At 46.6% G+C, this 23,365-nt stretch overlaps 1 protein-coding gene across 2 annotated transcripts; it reads right to left on the bottom strand.

The window, feature by feature from the left end:
• Window positions 1-3,651: 3,651 nt before the first annotated feature.
• NANS (N-acetylneuraminate synthase) lies at window positions 3,652-23,338 on the bottom strand. Of its 2 annotated transcripts, XM_086416034.1 has the most exons (6): window positions 23,131-23,338; window positions 19,590-19,805; window positions 12,150-12,249; window positions 11,039-11,193; window positions 5,578-5,844; window positions 3,652-3,882 (listed from the first exon to the last, which is right to left on the bottom strand). In XM_086416034.1, the coding sequence occupies exons 1-6, from the start codon at window positions 23,260-23,262 to the stop codon at window positions 3,673-3,675; spliced, it is 1,080 nt and encodes a 359-aa protein (XP_086272160.1). In that variant the 5' UTR covers window positions 23,263-23,338; the 3' UTR covers window positions 3,652-3,672. The 2 variants fall into 2 exon arrangements, with proteins under 2 accessions (XP_086272160.1, XP_086272161.1); XM_086416035.1 differs by lacking the exons at window positions 19,590-19,805; window positions 23,131-23,338 and adding an exon at window positions 16,010-16,232.
• Between the last annotated feature and the right edge of the window lie 27 nt (window positions 23,339-23,365).

The raw sequence follows: 23,365 nt of genomic DNA, 5'->3' as shown, positions 1-23,365 counted from the left end.
CAGGGAGAAGGGGACAGTGATGATAGCCTGTGGGAGGCAGCCTAGCAGAGGGCATAGAGGTGGCCCGGCACAGCCAGGCCTGGTAGACAGGAGCCCATACCATGAGGAGGAGACCGCCTGCCCAGGAAGCCAAGCTGCATACGAGGTGGGCTGGATAAGCACTAAGAGTGAGAGGCCCAAGGTTGAGTTCCCCGTGTCCTGCTCTGATGCCTTCCATGGCTTCCCATTGCTTATAGAAGGCAGGTCCAAGTCAGCAGGCTTTAAGACCTTGCTTGCTTCCTGACCACCTTCCAAATCTTTTCTTTCCTCTCCATGTGGCCATCCCTGCCCAACTATCACCTGGACACCCACAGCCCCTCCCATGCCTCAAATCCCACAGTTCCTCCCTCAGTCACTTCTGAACCTGCAAGGCTGATCTAAGAGTGCCACAACCTCCAGGAGAGCTTCCCTGGCCAACGCCTCGTCTCCTAGGCCCACTCTTATAGCTCCCATGACTTGGAAAACATTTCAGAAGTTCACACATGCAGGGCCTGGTTGTGGAAGTACCAGCAGACAGGGACTGTCTGCTGCCACACTATACGCCCAGCACTGAATCCTCCCACCTGGCAGGTACTTCAGTTCAGTCGCTCAGTCGTGTCCGACTCTTTGCAACCCCATGAATCGCAGCACGCCAGGCCTCCCTGTCCATCACCAACTCCCAGAGTCACGTCCATCGAGTCAGTGATGCCATCCAGCCAGTGATGCCATCCAGCCATCTCATCCTCTGTCATCCCCTTCTCCTCCTGCCCCCAATCCCTCCCAGCATCAGTCTTTTCCAATGAGTCAACTCTTCGCATGAGGTGGCCAAAGTACTGGAGTTTCAGCTTTAGCATCACTCCTTCCAAAGAAATCCCAGGGCTGATCTCCTTCAGAATGGACTGGTTGGATCTCCTTGCAGTCCAAGGGACTCTCAAGAGTCTTCTCCAACACCACAGTTCCAAAGCATCAATTCTTCGGCACTCAGCCTTCTTCACAGTCCAACTCTCACATCCATACATGACCACAGGGAAAACCATAGCCTTGACTAGACGGACCTTTGTTGGCAAAGTAATGTCTCTGCTTTTGAATATGCTATCTAGGTTGGTCATAACTTTCCTTCCAAGGAGTAAGCGTCTTTTAATTTCATGGCTACAGTCACCATCTGCAGTGATTTTGGAGCCCAGAAAAAAAGTCTGACACTGTTTCCACTGTTTCCCCATCTACTTCCCATGAAGTGATGGGACCGGATGCCATGATCTTTGTTTTCTGAATGTTGAGCTTTAAGCCAACTTTTTCACTCTCCTCTTTCACTTTCATCAAGAGGCTTTTCAGTTCCTCTTCACTTTCTGCCATAAGGGTGGTGTCATCTGCATATCTGAGGTTATTTATATTTCTCCTGCCAATATTGATTCCAGCTTGTGTTTCTTCCAGTCCAGCGTTTCTCATGATGTACTCTGCATATAAGTTAAATAAGCAGGGTGACAATATACAGCCTTGACGTACTCCTTTTCCTATTTGGAACCAGGCTGTTGTTCCATGTCCAGTTCGAACTGTTGCTTCCTGACCTGCATACAAATTTCTCAAGAGGCAGATCAGGTGGTCTGGTATTCCCATCTCTTTCAGAATTTTACACAGTTTATTGTGATCCACACAGTCAAAGGCTTTGGCATAGTCAAGAAAGCAGAAATAGATGTTTTTCTGGAACTCTCTTCTTTTTCCATGATCCAGCGGATGTTGGCCATTTGATCTCTGGTTCCTCTGCCTTGGGGACGTGCAAATGGACCAGAGCTGTGCCCAGATATCCATCCTCCTGACCTCAGGGCCTGGCACAGCGTGAGGCGGCCAGCCCTCCTGGCAGAGTGTGCGGGCAGCCCCATACTTTACCCACACACATCATCCACAGGCTGTCATTTTCTCTATGTGCCAGTGGGAAGCATGTTCTAGGCAATGGCCCTCCTCCTCTCCAGCATGTTACACAGTCCTCTTCCCCAAAGACCTATGCCCTCAGTTGCTCTTCAAAGTGTGAGGCTCCCGGGCTTCTGCCCTCTGAGGTCTACAGAGCAGCCTGGGAGCTAACATTCCAGTCTGACAGGACCTGGAGGTAGCTGACCAGAGACTGCCTGCTGCACATTCTCAGCTGGAGCCCCAGCTAGGCTCTTCCCTCCTTTCCTTTCAGACCCATATCCTATTCTCAGGCCCTGGAACACATCTGTCTGCTGCCATACAAAGTCTCTTACTAGGAAGTCTTCAGATCCTTAGTTTAATGTCATCTCTACTCTTGTAGAAAAAAGGGTTATGGAATCAGAAAATTTGATTTTCTACTCATGATTGTTTATAGGGAGAAGTGAAAGGAGTAAACAGCAGCTAGAAATGGATGCTGTCACACTGTAGCTCTTAGCATGTCAATTTATGGATTCTCGTATGACTCCAGAGCCCCACCCCACCCCACCCACACATACAAATGCAGGTAGGTGCCTTTCCAGAAACTGTCTTGGGACCCACAGGAGAGGGAGGCCCTATCTTCACAAGTAAAGAATCTTCAGAAGGCAAATTCACACATTTGAAGAGAGACTCCAAGACACACTCTGAAACACGAGTTACAGTAACCAGGTCAAATAAATACAAACAAAGATTAAGAATCTGAAAATAATCTCAGTATTGGTTCAAAAGAACAAAGAGGAATATGATACGGAATGTCTGTGAAAGGTTCGTGCTGTAGTTCAAGGAAGTCCAGCAGTGAGGCTATTTTGTTAGCTGGGTGTAATTTCACTGCAGATCCTAGAAAGGCTGATTTTAGCATCACTGGCATACGTACAAGTCACCAGAAGCTGCAAACACACAAAGCCCCACGCTCCCCATCTCCCTCACACACCTCACTGTATATGTCACCTTCTAACACGCTGTGGTTTACTTCCTGTGCTCCTGGTTTGTGAAGCATTCATCCCCATCAGAACGGAAGTCCTGCATCCTCAGGCCACAGAGCAGGGCCTGGCACGTGGCAAGCCCTCCACACTTGTTGAAAGAAGGAATATATGCCGTTTCCCTCTCTTTGCTCATTCTTCTGCCTGTAAGACCCTGACCAACCCCTTCTTCTCTAATGCCAAGTGATCACTATATAGCTAATTGGATTGAACCCCAGGGCAGAGGTAGGTGGGAGAGGGGTTCAGGATGGGGAACACATGTACACCCGTGGTGGATTCATGTTGATGTATGGCAAAACCAATACAATATTGTAAAGTAATTAGCCTCCAATTAAATAAATTTATATTAAAAAAAAAAAAACCCAGGGCAGGCAGGAGATAAGGGGAGAGAGCCGGAAGGAAGGGACATTTGGGGTCATTAGGGTTGGCTTTGCAGGCTGGAAGAAGGCAGGCTGAAAGGAAGGGCCCATACAGCTAGCATTCACCCCTCTGCACTGCAATGGGCAATGAGGAGAAGCTTCTGAGCCCACTGCCCCTTCTGGGCCAGCCAACCTGAGGCAGAGGCTGCCTATATTTGCTCTTTGTATCCCTCCAATGGGCTTAACCCAGGGCCTGGCCCCAAAATGTCTGCTGCCTGGGGATCCCCAGAGACCAGCATTCCTGCCCCACCTCAGCCAAATGCACCTGATGGTACCAGCAAGGCGATTCAGAATTCAGAGAATGGCACTTTATTTTAAGATCTGATTTTTTTCCCATGATTCTCTACCAATTCTTCCATGATGGTGTCGTCTTCTTCCACAGTGACCAGGACCTTCTTGCCCACCAGGCTAAAGATGTCTTCAGGAGGGTAACCTTTGGGCTCACCCACCTTCACAGTGAGCATGTCCAGTGTCAGAATGCTGCCTTCTGGAATTCTCACTTTGGCCACCACAGACTTGCCCAGCTGTGGATAAAATTTAAGATTCAGTGCCAGCCACACAAATAACTAGCACACGCTGTTTTACCCCCAGGGTCCCTGATCAGTTTTCTCACACAAGGTCCCTGGAAAGCAGGGAGTCTGTTTTCCCCTTGGGTGCCTAGAACAATAGCTCACACACAGCAGGGTCTTGGCCAGTGTGGGGTGGACTCAGACTCAGAGGGGTGGCCTTTACAATAAATGACTCAGGTTATGTAGCCAAAGAGAGCAAGACCCAAATCCCAGGCAGCTGGGGACAAGGCGAGGCTGAGAGTCTCTGCAAAATGGGAAATAACAGTGCCTCTATCCTGTCGGATTAGTGATGATAATGCCCGTAATCTACCTGGAACACAGACTTGGTAAATAAAAATGGTGATTACTTTTGTCATCATCCAGTTCAGTATCACATTTGAAACACATGGAAATGGAGGTGTACGGAGGGCAGGTAAGCTGGCCAAGGTTGCCAGGAGCCAGGAGGAGAACCTGGGATCCCTGACCCCTGGCCCGCGGCTCAACGGACACAAACCTTACAGCCTCCTCATTCAGTACAACAGGAATATGGAGGGCTCACAAGCATGGAAGGGGCAGACAGGCTGGGCAACGAGGGGAATGAAGGAGACCTGGAGCTCAGAACCAGCATTTCTAAGGTCTGGTCTATAAATGCTGTTCCACAAAGTATCTAACTCTGCATCTTCCAGGTGAGGGCCAAGGAATCCATTCTGGAATTTATGTCAGGACAAAGGTCTTGTTAGCAGATGATTATCAGATGTTACGTCTTGTGGTGTCTCACTGTCTACCCACAGAGCCAGGATGCTCAGAACCAAATTCAGTGCTCAGCTGCTGAAACTCTTATTCCAGTTTCTGAGCCAGCTTTCTCCTCTCTTCTTCTATAAGGCAGTTAGTTTCTTTTTACTGTTATTTTAATTTTCCAGTGTATATACATCTTTGAGAGCAGCAAGTAGGCCCGACTGGAATAAAAGACAACCCTCCTGGAGCAGGCCTGGAGTGGCATCTTGGCTTCGGCCCAAACAGCCTGCAGCATCAGAGGAGTGAGTGCCTGCTCCCCTGGCAGCCCCGACTCAGAGGCTGAGCCAGGTCTAGGCCTTGGCTTCCAGGAAGGCCCGATGGCCCCTGTGCCAGGCAGAGTTTGCTGGCCTCCCCCCGTCCACTCTGTCTGAAGGTTAATGCTGCACAGCTAGCTCAAAGGGCTCCCAAGGGAATGTATGCATTCTCCCCCAGCAAGCCCCTGAGAACCCTTGCCCCATGCTTCCAGTCTCTCCCCATGCTTAGGGATTCCTTGACTTATTACAGCCCTCCTGCCCCTGCCTCATGGAACCCCTCCACCTGAACATGCCTCTAGGATTACCTACAACATGGGACCCCAGACTCTACCTCTCCGCATGCCTCATGAGGCCCCAGACACCACCAGGGTCTTCAGCGCTGGGACCACAGAGACTTAATGGAAAACCATCATATGATGCCAGGGAACCAGAGGAATAGCTAAAGTTCTTCAGTAAGTTCCTCCCGCTGCTAACATGAACTCCAAAAACCTCAGGGGCTCGCAGCAACATCCCTGCATCACCCCATTGTTCTGGGCTCAGGTAGGGCTGGTTCCCACTGCCTCTCAGGTAAGCCCACATAGCTCCTCTCAACACTGGCACCCGGCAGGCCAGGAGAACCCACCTTCTCATTGCAGGCCATCTCACAGGGCAGCAGCTGCTTGGTCGGGGAGCCCAGCGCCCTCTCCACGAGGCGCACGGACCGCACCAGCTCAGCCAGCTCTCCAGGCTCCAGAGAGGCCGAGTGGTCACTCCCTTTCCAGGTCTTGTCCAAAGTTATGTGACGCTCCAAGACCTTGGCCCCCAGAGCCACTGCAGCCACAGATATTGCTATGCCAGTTTCATGCCCAGAATACCCTATGGGGATGTCAGGAAAGAGCTTCTGGTATTCCTTTAAAATAGAAAAAGGAAAAGAAAGTTAAATAGTGTAGTGCTTTCCACATACAATCCAGAGTCAGGCTGATGGATCTGAGGCCCCATTCAGCCACTCACTATCTGTGAAGCTCCAAGAAGTCTCTGAGGCTCCCGGGACCTCTCCTTCTGGGGATGACAGTAGCTGGTGGGAGCTGCTGTGAGCACGTGGAGGGCACTCAGCACACTGTGAAGGCTTAAAACTAATGGCTGCTCTTATCAGGAACACATCTGAAGAATGTGTCACACTGCACAAACCACCAGGAATAACACCAAAACTATAACTGAATACCTAAACTGATTCAGAAAGCATCTCTCGCATTTAATTAGGATGGTGTAATCACTGACCTACAGCCAGACATCCTGGAATGTGAAGTCAAGTGGGCCTTAGAAAGCATCACTACGAACAAAGCTAGTGGAGGTGATGGAATTCCAGTTGAGCTATTTCAAATCCTGAAAGATGATGCTGTGAAAGTGCTGCACTCAATATGCCAGCAAATTTGGAAAACTCAGCAGTGGCCACAGGACTGGTAAAGGTCAGTTTTCATTCCAATCCCAAAGAAAGGCAATGCCAAAGAATGCTCAAATTACCGCACAATTGCACTCATCTCACACGCTAGGAGACTAATGCTCAAAATTCTCCAAGCCAGGCTTCAGCAATACGTGAACCGTGAATTTCCTGATGTTCAAGCTGGTTTTAGAAAAGGCAGAGGAACCAGAGATCAAATTGCCAACATCTGCTGGATCATGGAAAAAGCAAGAGAGTTCCAGAAAAACATCTATTTCTGCTTTACTGACTATGCCAAAGCCTTTGACTGTGTGGATCACAATAAACTGTGAAAGAGATGGGAATACCAGACCACCTGACCTGCCTCTTGAGAAATCTGTATGCAGGTCAGGAAGCAACAGTTCGAACTGGACATGAAACAACAGACTGGTTCCAAATAGGAAAAGGAGTACATCAAGGCTGTATATTGTCACCCTGCTTATTTAACTTATATGCAGAGTACATCATGAGAAATGCTGGACTGGAAGAAGCACAAGCTGGAATCAAGATTGGCGGGAGAAATATCAATAACCTCAGATATGCAGATGACACCACCCTTATGGCAGAAAGTGAAGAGGAACTCAAAGGCCTCTTGATGAAAGTGAAAGTAGAGAGTGAAAAAGTTGGCTTAAAGCTCAACATTCAGAAAACGAAGATCATGGCATCCAGTCCCATCACTTCATGGCAAATAGATGGGGAAACAGTGGAAACAGTGTCAGACTTTATTTTTTGGGGCTCCAAAATCACTGCAGATGATGAGTGCAGCCATGAAATTAAAAGACGCTTACTCCTTGGAAGGAAAGTTATGACCAACCTAGATAGCATATTCAAAAGCAGAGACATTACTTTGCCAACAAAGGTCCGTCTAGTCAAGGCTATGATTTTCCCTGTGGTCATGTATGGATGTGAGAGTTGGACTGTGAAGAAGGCTGAGAGCCGAAGAATTGATGCTTTTGAACTGTGGTGTTGGAGAAGACTCTTGAGAGTCCCTTGGACTGCAAGAAGATCCAACCAGTCCATTCTAAAGATCAGCCCTGGGTGTTCTTTGGAAGGAATGATGATAAAGCTAAAACTCCAATATTTTGGCCACCTCATGCGAAGAGTTGACTCATTGGAAAAGACTCTGATGCTGGGAGGGATTGGGGCAGGAGGAGAAGGGGACGACAGAGGATGAGATGGCTGGATGGCATCACTGACTGATGGACGTGAGTCTGAGTGAACTCCGGGAGGTGGTGATGGACAGGGAGGCCTGGCGTGCTGCGATTCATGGGGTCGCAAAGAGTCAGACACGACTGAGCGACTGAACTGAACTGAACTGAAAGCAAACGTGCTATATGCACAAAGATCACCATCAATAATACAGACAGCCCAATCTCAATCCTTTGGTGGAAATGCTAAATAATTAATTAATTGGTTATCTGTAATTCACTGGAAGCAACAAAAGACATGCTAAGTCGAGTAAGCCTTGTTAGGGAGGGCGGCCAGAAGGCCTGAGTACAGCAGAAAGACCCAAACAGGAATTAATAAAAGATTAGGACGGCTGAGTGGCAAAGGCCTCAGAAACCAGGCTTAAGAGCATGTGATGGACAAGGAAGTGCAGGTTGTAGGTCAGAGTACTCACCCTGCCGTGATGGGGTGGGCTGGGCTGGTAGGGGTGGGGGGCTGGCTGGCAGTTCAACTCTGATCATGCCCTGCTCTCAGGATAAAGGACATGAGCACACCAGGGAGGTGAGGAGGGGGATGGTGGAAGGGAAACAGGACCATGCTTCACAAAGGAAGAAAACTGAGGAAAATATTTGGCATCATACACACTAAATTGTCAATTATGGTAATCTGTGGGATGGGATTATAGAGGATGTTCACTTTCTATGTTATATACATCAGGACTGAGTTTCTTTTTTTTCTTAAATCATGTTTTATTTTTAAAAATAATATGATTTAGAGATGAGCGAGCAATGGATAAAAGACTACAAAACTGGGAGGGACTAAAATTTTAGTTACAAAGACAGCCATGTCATTTCGAAAAAAGATTACTTTTTTAAAAGTTAAATAGGAAAGATTCTCTAGAAAAATGTATAAGAGCTTACATAATCAGGGGGAGAAAACCTCAGAATGTCAAATACTGTACTGAAAGAATCAGAGAGCTGGTAAATAACAGAACAGGAAAACTCAGAAGTTTCAAGAAGGTCTCCTACAATTCAATATGAAGAAAAATGAATATTTGCACACCAACATTCATATCAGCATTATTCACAATAGCCAAAAGGTGGAACCATCCCAGATGTCCATCAACAGATGAACAGATAAGCCATAAGTGGTATACACATACAGTGAAATATTATTCAGCCTTAAAAAGGAATGAGATGCTAATACACGCTACAACATGGATGAGCCTTGACAACGTTATGCTAAGTGAAAGCAAGTGGACACAGAAGGACAAATACTGTATGATTCCATTTATTTGAGAAACTGAGAGTAGTCATGTTCATCAGTCAGTTCAGTTCAGTCGCTCAGTCGTGTCCGACTCTTTGCGACCCCATGAATCGCAGCACACCAGGCCTCGCTGTCCATCACCAACTCCCGGAGTTCACTCAGACCCATGTCCATAGACTCAGTAATGCCATCCAGCCATCTCATCCTCTGTTGTCCCCTTCTCCTCCTACCCCCAATCCCTCCCAGCATCAGAGTCTTTTCCAATGAGTCAACTCTTCGCATGAGGTGGCCAAAGTACTGGAGTTTCAGCTTTAGCATCATTCTTTCCAAAGAAATCCCAGGGCTGATCTCCTTCAGAATGAACTGGTTGGATCTCCTTGCAATCCAAGGGACTCTCAAGAGTCTTCTCCAACACCACAGTTCAAAAGCATCAATTCTCTGGCGCTCAGCCTTCTTCACAGTCCAACTCTCACATCCATACATGACCACAGGAAAAACCATAGCCTTGACTAGACGAACCTTTGTTGGCAAAGTAATGTCTCTGCTTTTGAATATACTATCTAGGTTGGTCATAACTTTCCTTCCAAGGAGTAAGCGTCTTTTAATTTCATGGCTACAGTCACCATCTGCAGTGATTTTGGAGCCCAAAAAAATAAAGTCTGACACTGTTTCCACTGTTTCCCCATCTATTTCCCATAAAGTGATGGGACCAGATGCCATGATCTTTGTTTTCTGAACGTTGAGCTTTAAGCCAACTTTTTCACTCTCCACTTTCACTTTCATCAAGAGGCTTTTTAGTTCCTCTTCACTTTCTGCCATAAGGGTGGTGTCATCTGCATATCTGAGGTTATTGATATTTCTCCCGCCAATCTTGATTCCAGCTTGTGCTTCTTCCAGTCCAGCATTTCTCATGATGTACTCTGCATATAAGTTAAATAAGCAGGGTGACAATATACAGCCTTGATGTACTCCTTTTCCTATTTGGAACCAGTCTGTTGTTCCATGTCCAGTTCGAACTGTTGCTTCCTGACCTGCATACAGATTTCTCAAGAGGCAGGTCAGGTGGTCTGGTATTCCCATCTCTTTCACAGTTTATTGTGATCCACACAGTCAAAGGCTTTGGCATAGTCAATAAAGCAGAAATAGATGTTTTTCTGGAACTCTCTTGCTTTTTCCATGATCCAGCAGATGTTGGCAATTTGATCTCTGGTTCCTCTGCCTTTTCTAAAACCAGCTTGAACATCAGGAAATTCACGGTTCACGTATTGCTGAAGCCTGGCTTGGAGAATTTTGAGCATTAGTCTCCTAGCGTGTGAGATGAGTGCAATTGTGCGGTAATTTGAGCATTCTTTGGCATTGCCTTTCTTTGGGATTGGAATGAAAACTGACCTTTTCCAGTCCTGTGGCCACTGCTGAGTTTTCCAAATTTGCTGGCATATTGAGTGCAGCACTTTCACAGCATCATCTTTCAGGATTTGAAATAGCTCAACTGGAATTCCATCACCTCCACTAGCTTTGTTCGTAGTGACAGAAAATAAAATGACAGCCGCATGGCACTCCATGTTAATGAGTATAGAATATGGTATGACTCTGAGATGAGAAAAAGCTCTTCAGATGGACACAGCAATGGTGGCACAGCAATGCGAAACACTTAGTGCCGCTGAACTGGACACCAAAAAATGGCTCCCATGGCAAATTGTATGTATATTTTACAAAAACAAATCCATAACTCATTAAGAAAAGATAAAAGCCAGCAATTCACAGAAAAGGGACCCCTAATGGCCAATACACACAGGCAAAGAAAATGTATATGGCCAATTACAAAGACTGCACCTTAAAACGACAAAAAACAAAAAAACCCTGAAAGACTCCACCTTAAATTTTATAATGAGAGAAATTAAGATTGGTGTTAAGAAAATTTAATTTATAATCTTTAAGAATGTATCTGACTGCTTAACTCCATAGTCGGTTCTAATTTGATTCTGGAACAGCAAGACTATCAAGCGAAAGTGTAAGTTGCTCAGTCACATCCGACTCTTTGCGACCCATGGACTACATAGTCCATGGAATTCTCCAGGCCAGAACACTGGAAGGATGTCCCAATTACAAAGCATGTCAAAGCTGGTTAAAATTTTGGCTGCATCTTTCCCACAGCCAGTGACCCAGTCAGACAAGGGCCCTCCCTTGTGCTCACCAAGATGACACGCAGGTTGACGTCCTCAGGCTGGAGCGGGTAGGCACTGGTGCACTGGAGGAAGCAGAAGTTGGGGTTGAGGGCCTTCACAATCTGATAGACTTGCTTCATGGTATCCATGGACTGCATCCCACTAGAGATCACCATTGGGCGGCCTGAAGGACCCAACACCAGTACCATCATCACTTTATTTTCAGGCGTTCCGATTCTCCCTTTAAGCACGCCCCTGCTGTTGGTCTCATTCAAACAACTCTTACACAGTGGGGGAACACAGGCGATGTCGGTGGGTTTCTGTCCTCAAGCACAGGAAACGTAGACTCCCTTCACCCCACAACATTATTGTGCAGCAAAGTGAACCAAATTAAGAGGAATCTGACACTCTTTAGAGAAAGATGAGCATCTCATTGTATTAAGAGGTTGCACAGCGTGGTAGGGTGAGCATGCCCCAGATTCAAGAGGGTGAGGCCTTGAGCTGCCAAGTCCTACCTGTGTGGTCTCAGATCCTTGGCTATGAAGTAAGTAGAAAGCATCATCATCATATGACCTGCTTCAGTCCCAGTACTGACATGAGAACCACTGTACAAGCTCTGATGTGCAGAGGCTGGATGTTCTAATATACCTAGAGAGTACTTCTCAAAGTCAGAGCTGCCTCTAAGGAGTTTCATTTATACTGTCATATCCTTCATTTTATATAAATATTTTATTAGAAATTAAAAATAATTTTCATTTTAAAATTCTTATGAGGACTTCCCTAGTGGTCCAGGGCTTAAGATTTCGCCTTCCTATGCAGGGGGTATGGGTTCGACCCCTGGTCAAGGAGGTAAGATCCCACATGCCTCATGGCCCAAAAACAAACATAAAAAAGAAACAATACTGCAACAAATTCAATAAAGACTTAAAAAAAAATGGTCCACATCAAAAAAAGAAATCTTTAAAAATTCATATAAAAACTGTATATCTTTAATTTCTTTCAACTCAGCACATGAAAAAGTGGGAGTAAATGCTGATTGGAAAATCTGTCTTCAGGAGACTCCTTTAGTGGGTTATTACCAATGGTGTAAAAACACAAAAAGTCTGGACTCAGATTGTATGACAAAAATTAAATACTCACCTTTTTTGGCTGTCTTTTCCAGATACGGGAAATTGTTGGTGTCCCCAGATCCAACTTTGAAAAAGGGAACATTCAGTTCATGCAGAAATTCAACTGCCATCTACAAAAATCAAAGGAGGGGCTCACATTCACCGCGGTTCAAAATCACCATCCTCAAGACAGGCAAGGAACCACCTACAAATAGAAATACCCCTTCTCTTGCCCAGCAACTTGAAAGCAAACACGGATTCATGATCAGTCATTTCATTCAAATTCAAACATTCTTTCACTCACATCCACCCATCCATTTGTCCAACAAACACTGCATGCTGGCGCACACTGTCTATGAGAATCTGGAAAAGAATCAGACCCCTGGCCAGACCTTCCTTCCCTGGGGGCCTGGGGCCCAGTGAACAAACAAGAAAGGTCATGACCTAATCTTGACTCACACAAATAGGCACTGAGAAAGTGAGTGGCCCTCAAAGGCCTTATCCTTGCCTCAGGACCAAACAGCCAGGAAAAGAGAGGCCATTTCAATCCTTGCCAAAAGTAGAAGAAATGAAGTGTTTCATGGCCCAGCTCTGACACATTGATCCACAGCTGGCAGGGCCCATCAAACCCAAGCCCTTTCAGACCTCAAATTATGCTGCCCACAGAAAAAAACCAATCTGACTATTTGAGGCTACCTCTCTAGGGCCCTTCACCATCCTTATCTGGGATTCATCAATAACCCTCAGGAAATTGGCAAATGTCAGCAAATGCCTCCTGAAGGAATTAGTGGACCACAAGTTTTAAGAGTAAAATCTCAATTTGGTGTACAATTACCAAAACTTCCCAAATTACTTTTCATTACTATTTTTTTTAATTGAAGTTGAAAATCAGAAGTAGGGAGAGTCAATGCCTTGGAATATTTCCCAGTATCTAAGTTCCATCTATCTTAAAATGCTGGCCAAGTCTCAGAAGTAAGTTTGGAAGTTAGCTAGGTCAGTGCTTCTCACACTTTAATACAGGCACACGAACCTGCCATGGATCTTGGATGAATAAAATGCACGTTCTGATTCTGTTGATCTAGAGTGGGGCCCAAGAGTCTGCGTTTCTTGTAAGCTCCTCAGTAATACCACTGTTACTGCTCTGTGAAACATACTTAGACTAGCAAGGAGCACGGTTACTGGCGTGGAAATCCAAAGGGTTCGGGGGTGGTAAGGAACAGTATGAGGTCATTCTGCCAGCAGGTTCTTTATTTTTTTACTTCTTTTCTTTTGTTGGCCTTACCATGCAGCACGTGGGATCTTAGTTCCCAAGCAAGGGATTGAAGCAAACTGGTGCTCCCTACATTGGAAGTGGTGAGTCTTAACCACTGGACCACCAGGGAAGTCCTTGCCAGCAGGTTCTTTGAATCAAACCAGTACTGCCTGAGCTTTCTCCCATCTTCCCAGCAGATGATGAGCTACTCTAATCACTGGCCTCACTCAGAGAATCATTTTCCTCTAATAAGCAGGGGTTAGAGCTGCTGGTTGGAAAAGGCAATGGCACCCCACTCCAGTACTCTTGCCTGGAAAATCCCATGGATGGAGGAGCCTGGTGGGCTACAGTCCATGGGATCGCACAGAGTCGGACACGACTGAAGCGACTTAGCAGCAGCAGCAGCAGCAGAGCTGTTGGCAATGGCACCCCACTCCAGTACTCTTGCCTGGGGAATCCCATGGACAGAGAAGCCTGGTGGGCTGCAGTCCACGGGGTCGAAAAGAGTCGGACACAACTGAGCGACTTCACTTTCACTTTTCACTTTCATGCATTGGAGAAGGAAATGGCAACCCACTCCAGTGTTCTTGCCTGGAGAATCCCAGGGACGGGGGGGCCTGGTGGGTTGCCGTCTATGGGGTCGCACAGTCGGACACGACTGAAGCGACTTAGCAGCAGCAGAGCTGCTGGAGAGACATACAGTGCCTAACCAGCCAGTGAACAGGCCAAAGGCAGATGGCACTCTCAATCTAGGAGACACCTTTCAGGATGGCCAAAGCACCACTCACCTCCAAGGTGCTAAGCCACCGCCACCTCCTCCCCTCTGCTTTATGTCTTCCTTGTCTCTCTCTTCCCTTCCACAGTTTTCTATGTCATTCTCTCCTGTGTATGTGTGTCTCATACTATTAACCAGCCCTAAGATGAAACTGAAAAGCATTTGTTTTAAACATATTTATTGAATAAAGTCTAGTGTCCCCACCCTCCCCACTCTATCTGGCAGATGAAGAGAGTGTTTTCTATTTTAAGAGGGAAAATCCTATGCAAAATTTCATCTCTAATGCTCCACTTTGTGAGAGCATGGCTCATGATCAGAGTCCCCAGGGCCATAAAGAGATGGATGAGCCCAATCAGGAGAGGCGCAGGGCACATAGGGGCAAGGCGGGGCCAAATGTAGGAAAAATGCTTTGCAAAAGCTTACCTATGCTGATTGTAAAATCTACATAAAGTGAAGTCACTCAGTTGTGTCCGACTCTTTGCGACCCCGTGGGCTGTAGCCTGCCAGGCTCCTCTGTCCATGGGATTTTCCAGGCAAAAATAGTGGAGTGGGTTGCCATTTCCTTCTCCAGGAAAATATGCATGGAGCTCTACAATTTTGAAGCGAGCAAAGGGGTAAATTCCTATTGACAGAGAAAGGTGCAGCTGGTTTCTTGCAGCCTTCCTAGGGAGCCAGCCCCACCTAGTGGCCACTTAGAAAACTGCCATTTTGGATTAATCTCTTCTGCAAAGGGTGCCGGTTTCAGGAGCCTTCCACCCTGAGGCAGTACTACTGGGCCCAGGCCCCGTCAGGCTGGGTCAGCGCCAGTGGCTGCCTTTCTCTCTGTGGACTTCCTGGCTTCCCCGTCTATGCTGCTTTCAGTCCCCCTTCCATCTACGGGACATCGATACAACGCAGCCAGGCAGCCTCATAACTTCTCCTCTCCTCTGCCCCACATCACAAAGGCTTTCTGAGCCTGTCTGAAAGGAACTCAATCGAGTATGACCCTCACTAGGCATCCAGGGGCTAAACAGAGAGCAAAGGGTCCTACCAGCAAACTGTTTGGGGTGAAACACTGCACTGTAAAACCTCACCTTGGAGGGTCCTAGTGAATACCCTCCTCTAGCTAATTTACTCCTAGTGTTTCCCACACGTATTCAGCACAGAACCCTTGTTTATTTGGGGAAGGGACTTTTAATTAATGAATTAATGAGGAACCCCTTTTCCATAATGTATCCCATGAGAAATTTGGGAGCCTGCTGATCTAAGGGGTAACAGAAAAGACAGGAGTGGAAATGGGGTTTTTCTAAAGCTGCTTCCACTCCCCTTGATTTCGGGATCTCTGACAACAAGCTGGGAGAACAGGTGCCGGAGGGCTTGCCCAGGCTGAGGAAAGGATGGGGGGCGGGGAAGCATGGAGCCAAAAAGGCCCGGCCTGCCTTCAGCCCAGTCAGAGCACACCACAACACAGGCAGGGGTGCCCTGGAGCAGGGGTGTTGGAGGAACGAGGGCAGGCACTGTGGGGGCAGGCACGAGGAGGGAAGGGTGGCTCTGCTGGAATTGGTCCTCCAAGGGCCGCCTCTACGACATGGCTCCCATTTGCTTTCTCAACAAAACTCTCCATTTCGACCAAAGGCACTCTGCTCATTTCAGTCGAGTTCCACAGGCCTCTGTGCAGCTTCTGACCAGGTGCCTGGTATTTTCTTGGTCTTCATAAAGTTCCACCATGCCTTAACCTTTCCTCAGCACACAAAGAACGCTCAGGACAGCACACACGGTGGAGAAAGCTGGCACTCAGTACATGCTCACTGTCCATGAGGAAGTCAGCGGGGGTGAATTCTCAGAGCTGCTTTCTAGACAAACACGGAACAAGCGACCAACCCACCTCGAACAGCCGGGTAGACAGGACTTGCTGGTTCGGCAAAAAGGGACCTGGCGAGCAAAGCAAATGGCACTCTTGCAAAGGCTCTTAAGAATGCCGCAACGGGAAGCCCTTGCACAGCAAGGAAGAGCAGCCCCTGCTTTCCGCAACTAGAGAAAGCCTGTGCGCGTCAACAAAGACCCAGCACAGCAAAAATAAGTAAATAAATCTAAAAAAAAAAAAAAAAAAATTTCTCCTCGCTGCCTGTGCCTTGGTTTGTCAGGACACCAGTGGGGAGCAAACAGCATTCCTGAGACAGAGAAGACTCCCTGCCCCTTTAAGTGTGAAGCAGAGAAAAGGATTCTAAGCAACAGAACAGCTGTCAGTCAGTGGGTACAAATCTTGCAAGCCCCCAGGTTCATCTCACCAGGTCCTCACTGCAGCTGTGGGGTGGGCATCTTGATTACCTCATTGTCACAGATGGACGGACACCTGTGGCTCAAAGAGGTTATGTGACCAGCCCAAGCTCACAGAGCAAGTGTCAGTGTCAGCACCTGAGTGTGGCTGCAGAGCTCAAATTTATACACCAAACTGCTTCCTGGGAAACCAAGAGGCAGCCCCAGCCACCAACACCCAGATTCCTCTCCTTCCCCTGTCTGCTCCTGACTCAACCTCAAAGCCACCCAGCAGCAAAAGACCTAAAGAAGTGACTTCCTGAGCAGCGGCTGCCCAGCTGCAAGCAGAGGCCAGGCATTCCCTTCAGAGCCCACATCCAGGAGCTCAGGTGTCTGGGAACAGTCTGAACAGGAAAGTCCTCATTCCAGGTCCAAGTCACCTTAGTGACCCTGCCAGATTCTATGCTGACTCGGGACAAAAGAGCAGGGAGAGACTTTGGATGGCAGCTTCTTCACACGTGAAAGGAGATGGAGGCCCCAGAGCAGGGCAGCGACTTGCCAAGCTCACATGCAGATGAACTCAGCAGAGCAGGGCAAGGACCTGGATTTCCTGACCCTCAGCCCGGGCTGCTTCCTCAACTGTAACTAATGTCACTGAGCGCTGGCTGCGTGCTGTGCCTTCTGCAGGTGATCACGTTTAATCCTCATGACAACCCTGCGAGGTGAGTTCAGCTGAAGACACAGAAGCACAAAGAAGGTAAATAACCTCCACCCGGACTTACCAGGAATGAGAGGCAAAAACCTCATACATGCTGGTGGAACGTAAAATGGTGCAGCCACTTTCAAAAAGTCTGGCGGTTCCTCAAAGAAGTTAAACACTGAGTTACCATAAATATATATATATACCCAAAGGACCACATACTGTCTGGTTCTTTTTATATACAATGTCCAGAAAAGGCAAATCTATAGAGACAGACAGCAGATTAGAAGTTGCCTAGGGCTGGGAGAGGAGAAGTCAATGGCACTCACTCCAGTACTCTTGCCTGGAAACTCCCATGGACGGAGGAGCCTGGTAGGCTGCAGTCCATGGGGTCGCTAGGAGTCAGACATGACTGAGCGACTTCACTTTCACTTTTCACTTTCATGTATTGGAGAAGGAAATGGCAACCCACTCCAGTGTTCTTGCCTGGAGAATCCCGGGGACCGGGGAGCCTGGTGGGCTGCCGTCTATGGGGTCACACAGAGTCGGACACGACTGAAGTGACTTAGCAGCAGTAGCAGCAGCAGGGCTGGGAGAATTGAAGGAATTGAGGAATGACTGCTAACGGGTATAGGGCTTCCTTTTGGGGTGATAAAAATGTTCTAAAATTAATTGAGTGAATTGTATGATGTGTCAATAAAGCTGTTATTAAAAAATCTATCCCTGGGAATTCCCTGGTAGTCTAGTGATTAGAATTTGGCACTCTCACTGCCTTGGCCCGGGTTCAGTCCCTGGTGGGAAATGAGATCCCGCTAGCCACATGATGAGGCCAAAAAAAAAAGAAAAAATCTGTCCCCTTGTCCTAAGGGCAACGTGGGTCCAAGACTCTCCAGCCACCAACATGGAGGGTGGTGAAGAACAGGGGGAAGCCCAAAGGCTCTGCTGAGCTCTGGGAAGCTGTACATGCCTGGACCAGCACCCGGGTGGCCACTGGGGAATCCCAGAAAGGTGTCAGATCTGCCCTCAAGACCCATTTCCCAACTGTGCAACATTGGATAGACTTTCTAGCCCCTGGAGCCTCCATTTCTTTATCTGTAAAATGGGACATAGTAGGGATAAAATATGGTACTGTAAGCGAAGATGCTTCATAAACTATAACATTAAATTCAGATGTAGGAAATTATGATTATTAGATGAACAACTAGATCTGAAGAATGTCATGCTTATGAAGGCTGTGAATTAAAGAATGAATCTGGGCTACGGAACTGATGCCTGAACTTGTCAAGTTTCCCAGACATCTAGGTTCTCTGCTTCCCCTCCTTTTTTAATCTACTAATGGTCTAGACTAGAGTGATGCTTCTTTGATGTAATTTACAGGCACAGCTTAGGGTTGGAACAGTAACACAGAGGTCAGAGGCCTACAGAAGGAACTGGAGTCTCTTCAAATACCCTAGCTGACTAAAAGAATCACTAGCCAAGAGCCTTAAAAATGTTAAGTTTTGTCTACTGATCCGTTTCTGCAAAGTTATCCTAAGGAAACTCAAAACACAGAAAGAAGGTCATCTCAGCATCATTTAAAAGCACAAAAAGCTGAAAGTAACCTCATGTTCAAACATAAAGAAATGGTCACATATATTATAAATCCTCAAAAGAAATACTACACCACGATTAATAACTTTCAGCAAAAGATATGGAGAGTTACATGTCAATTATAGCTCAATAAAGCTGAGAAAGAAAACCAGGATATGGGTAAACACTGTGGTATAATATTAACCGGAAGAAGCAAACACAGAACTAAACATTCAAAATATAACAACCAGGTAATAAAATACGAATATAAAACAAGTTCAGGAGGAAATATGTACAAAGAGCTGCTGTGTAGAGATTATGAGTCAGTTTTTCTCCTTTTTTTCCCTGTTTTCTAAACTTTCTGTGACATTATTTTTATAACTAAATTTTTTTATATTTGAAGAAAGAGCCCATGAAGGAGTCTTGAGGCAGGTCACAGAGTAGATGGAACCTGAGACCTGGCACCAGCTGGTCTCTTCCAGGATGTGGGCATGGCCATCCTGGGAGCCACTCCCTTCTAGAAGATGCAGTGTCGCCCCACCCAGATCACCCACAGCCACTCGGCAACAGGAGGACTCCTGTTAGGACTGCAGTTTCCCGATTCTGAGTCTAGGCCACTTTCCACTGGGAGCAAATTGGCCCAGTGGGATCTCCCATTGGCTTGAGGGACGCTGGGTTTCCAGGTGGTTGCCCCCTACTCCCAGAGACAGCCTGTTTTGAAAACCATAGTTCTCTGTCCTCCAAATCTCACTGGGCCTCCAATCCCCCCGGCCTCCTGTTTAGTTGGACATTTACCTGGTCAACGTTATGGGGAACTCTAGCTCAGAAAGCACAAAACAGTGTAAAGTGAGCAAGGCCTGCAGCTGGCTTGAAGTCAAAGACACCAAGACACCAGGCCACCTGTTGTCCCCTAGGTCTGGTAAAATGGCAGAGGGCTCACCTCATCCATTCCAGAGGCAGTGAAGAAGATGCCAACCTCCTCGGCATATTTCTGCAGCTCCTTGTACTGGGCATGGCTGAACTCCAGATGGCGTTTGTGCTCCCCGTATGTCTTCCCCCAGGAATGCTTCGAGGTGTATGGCCTCTCCAAGGCTTTCCGATTAAACTTATACTCCAGCTCACTCTTCTGGAACTTGGCACAATCGGCCCCGCACTCCTGCAACATATTAGGGTTCCTTTAATTTTTGGTCATGGGCTCTCAGAGAGAAGAGAAATGTTGGGGCAACTGCTATTAAACCATTATCTTTAAAAACAACATCAAGGGGACTTCCCTGCCAGTCCAGTGGCTAAGACTCCATGCTCCAGATGCAGGGAACCAGGGTTCAATCCCTGGTCAAGGAACTAGATCCCACATACCGCAACTAGATTCCGCATACCTCAAAACTAAAAGATCCTGCATGCCACAACTCAGACCACTCACTCTCTCACTCAGGCTCAGCAACTAAGACCTGATGCAGCCAAACAAATCAGCAAATAAACAAACATTTAACAAACAAACAAATGCCAACATCGAATGACGGAGTTCTTAAGAACTCCCAAAGAAGAGAAACAGAAGCAAGGAAGTCTCAAAAGAAGAAAAGGCTGGGGATAGGAGTTCCCCTCTGTTTTTCCCTCTTAAAATGTAAAAAAAAAAAAAGGCAGGGGGGACTTTGCTTTACATTATACTATTAAAAATAATTAATCAAACAATCAAGATTTTAAGTTGTATAACTCAGCAGAGGATATGAGCACTGGACCAGAATTTAGGGGGAAAAGAATCTGCCTTAACTCTGACTCTCCTAGATAAGTCACTCCCTATCTCTGGCCTCAGTTTCTCTATCTGTACACATGGCCATGTGGAACAGCTCCAAGGCCTATAACTTTCTGAGGAGCCCCTGATGGGGGTGGCTGTTAGCTGTTCTGCACATGTGGTTTCTATATGGCATCTTGTTTGAACAAGAGATTCTGGGGTAACGGCAAGCAAAAAAATTTAGAAATGCCCCAGCTTTACTGAACAGAAGCTATAATATAAAAGCTGGATTATCTGACTCTAAAAGCTATAATTTTATTGCCAGTCAGCCTCCAAGCTCTCAAAATTGTTTTTTTTTTTTAATCACTCGGTAGAAAGATTAAGGGAAACTCTCTCAAGTCTCAGCTCACTGACACTGCTACAGACACACAGGTCAAACCTGGGCTCCAGAAACGTCTGTGCTCAGAGCGTCACTTTCACTCCTGGAAAAGCCACAAAATGGCATGGTCAAAACTTGATGCTAGAAAGAAGTTCAAAGAACATTAGACCTGAAATTGACCTTGGACGACAGAGTCCTCATTGTCTAGATAAAGACCCCAAGGCCTAGAGGGACCTGACCAAAACTGTGCGGAGACTCTGGCAGAGTTGGCCAGAGGGCTTTCCTGGAGGCTGCACGACATGGTCTTCCTAGCGCAATGCTTCCCTCCTTTGCTTCTCATGTCTGCCTCAAGAAGCAGACTTACGCTCAAGAGGTTACAAAGCTTGTCTCCGTCTAGGCAAACCTTCCCTTTATAGGAAGTAGTAAAGTGAAGTACTAATGAGGAGAGATCAGAGAAAGTTCTACCACATCCCACACAACAGCAGTTGTACTGGGAGGACAGAAAGTTCCTCCCCTTCTTTTCTCCACTTCTTTCGTAAATGAGGTACATTTCTGTATCTGTTTAATGCTATGGTCAACTCTAGGTTCAGAAAACACAATCACTGTCCCTGTTTTACCCCACTGCTGATGGTTTCTTTGTTTAAGCTTTTATTGCTTCTCTACTGGCAAAAAAGCAAACTGACAAATAAGTCAAGGTGTAACACACCCTTTGCATCAAATTTGAAAGTTAGGTGGTGCATTTAAGGCACTTGACCCAGTAAGCATTAAAAAATGTTAGCAATTGTTACTCTTTAAAAGCATATTTTACTTTTTAGATTTCACCCATAAGTGATAACATACAGTATTTGTTTTTCTCTGACTTGTTTCACTAAGCATAATATCCTCCAGGTCCATTTACATTGTTGTAAATGACAGAATTTCACTCTTTTTTATGGCTGAATAATATTCCATTGTGCATACATACTATATCTTTATCCATTCGTTTGTTGATGGAAACTTAGGTTTCAAACAGACTCACAGATCTAGAGAACAAACAAATGGATACCAGTGGGGAGAGGGAAGGAGTGATGGACAAGAAAGGGGTGTGGGATTGAGAAGTACCATCTACTATGTATAAAATAAATGAGCAACAAGGATATACTGTACAGCACAGGGAAATACAACTATTATTTTGCAATAACTTTAAATGGAAGAGTATAATCTATAAAAATATTGAATCACTATGTTGTATACCTGAAACTAATATTATTGCAAATCAATTATACTTCAATGATTAAATAAAAATTTAAAATAAAAGTATTTCTTTTTTTTGGCCAGTGGCACCCAGGATCTTAGTTTTCCAACCAGGGATCAAATCCACATCCCCTACAGTAGAAGTAGAGTTTTAACCACTGCACTGCCAGTGAAGTCCCAAAATAAAGTATCTTTATGATTCTGTAGGGTTCCATAAAAGCAGAGTTAAGTCCTGAAAGAGTAAAAGAAAACCTAATTATGAATGACAGAACAACTCTGGCTGAAGGGAAGTGAAAGGAAAAAAAGATTTAGTGAACTACCTCCAAATCAAGGAATCACAGTGCAGATCTTATGCTGGGGACTGGGTTTACAATGAAGAATGTGACAGGTCCCCCCTTCAGAGCACTCACAGTCTAACAGAGAAAGTTTAAACAGACACTGACAATGCAATGCCATGGGAAAAACTACAGGAACCCAACTCTGACAGGAGGAGCTGGAGAAAGCGTCCAAGAGAAGTGGGAGCATGAGCGTTCATTAACATCATATCACTAATAGCTAACATGTATTGAGTCCTATTTGCCACGTACTGTACTAAGAGCTTTACATCTTTATTTTATTCTCAAAATTCTATGAAGTAATTACAAGGAATGGCAGATGAGAGAGACAACAGCAACTTCAGGAACTTCCTGGAAGTAATTCACTGTCGCAGAAAATGTCAGAGATTTAAAAAATGATAGGCTGGAAGAGGTCAGGTCATTAAAGTCTTGAAGACTTTATTAAAGGGTTTCGACTCTACAGTGGCAGTGCATAGCCACTGAAGGCTCATCAAATCTGTGTTGCAGAAAGATCATTCTGCCACCAGAAAGGGGCGAGAGAGGTCGGGTTAGGGAGCAACTGTAGTAATGCAAACAAATCAGGAGGGTGGCAAAGGGATGAAGAACAGGATTCAAAACGTTTGTTAGTGGACCTGGAGAGCTGGACGCCAGGCCAGATGCAGGGCACAGAGAGGCAGAGCGAGGATGATTCGGTCTCTGCGCAGCCCCGCCCCACCCCGGCCCAGGCCGCTCTTCCTCCAGGCCCTTCCCTACCCCGGCCCCCGCCCCCGGGCTAGTGCCCGAGTTGTCTAGACCGTCCCCTCACCTTAGCCATGCGGATCATGCGCTTGGCCACGTCCAGATCGCCCTGGTGGTTCTGGCCGATCTCGGCAATGATAAAACATGGATGCTGCCCGCCCACCCAGCGCCCAGGACACAGCTCCAGCTCCAGCGGCATGGTGGTGGCTTACGCTTCCCTGCTGCACCGCCAGTCAGGGTCCCGCCACCTCCTTAGAGCGTTAGGTCCGTAGCCCAGCGAGACCCACACACCGGCCCCGCCA

This window comes from Bos grunniens, chromosome 8 (assembly GCF_055505025.1).
Source record: "Bos grunniens cultivar Pamir isolate PY7600 chromosome 8, Bosgru_T2T1.0, whole genome shotgun sequence".
Classification (NCBI taxonomy): Eukaryota; Metazoa; Chordata; class Mammalia; order Artiodactyla; family Bovidae; genus Bos; species Bos grunniens.
Note: the sequence above shows the minus strand (reverse complement) of the source record. Positions and strands in the feature narration are given on the sequence as shown.

Excerpts from the sequence above, each read along its gene's own strand:
- NANS (XM_086416034.1), bottom strand. The coding sequence starts at position 23,262 with ATGCCGCTGGAGCTGGAGCTGTGTCCTGGGCGCTGGGTGGGCGGGCAG. Across the intron at positions 11,194-12,149 it reads GGAAAAGACAGCCAAAAAAG|GCCGCCCAATGGTGATCTCT; the intron begins GTGAGTATTTAA and ends TGGGTCCTTCAG. Across the intron at positions 3,883-5,577 it reads AGATGGCCTGCAATGAGAAG|CTGGGCAAGTCTGTGGTGGC; the intron begins GTGGGTTCTCCT and ends TTTTATCCACAG.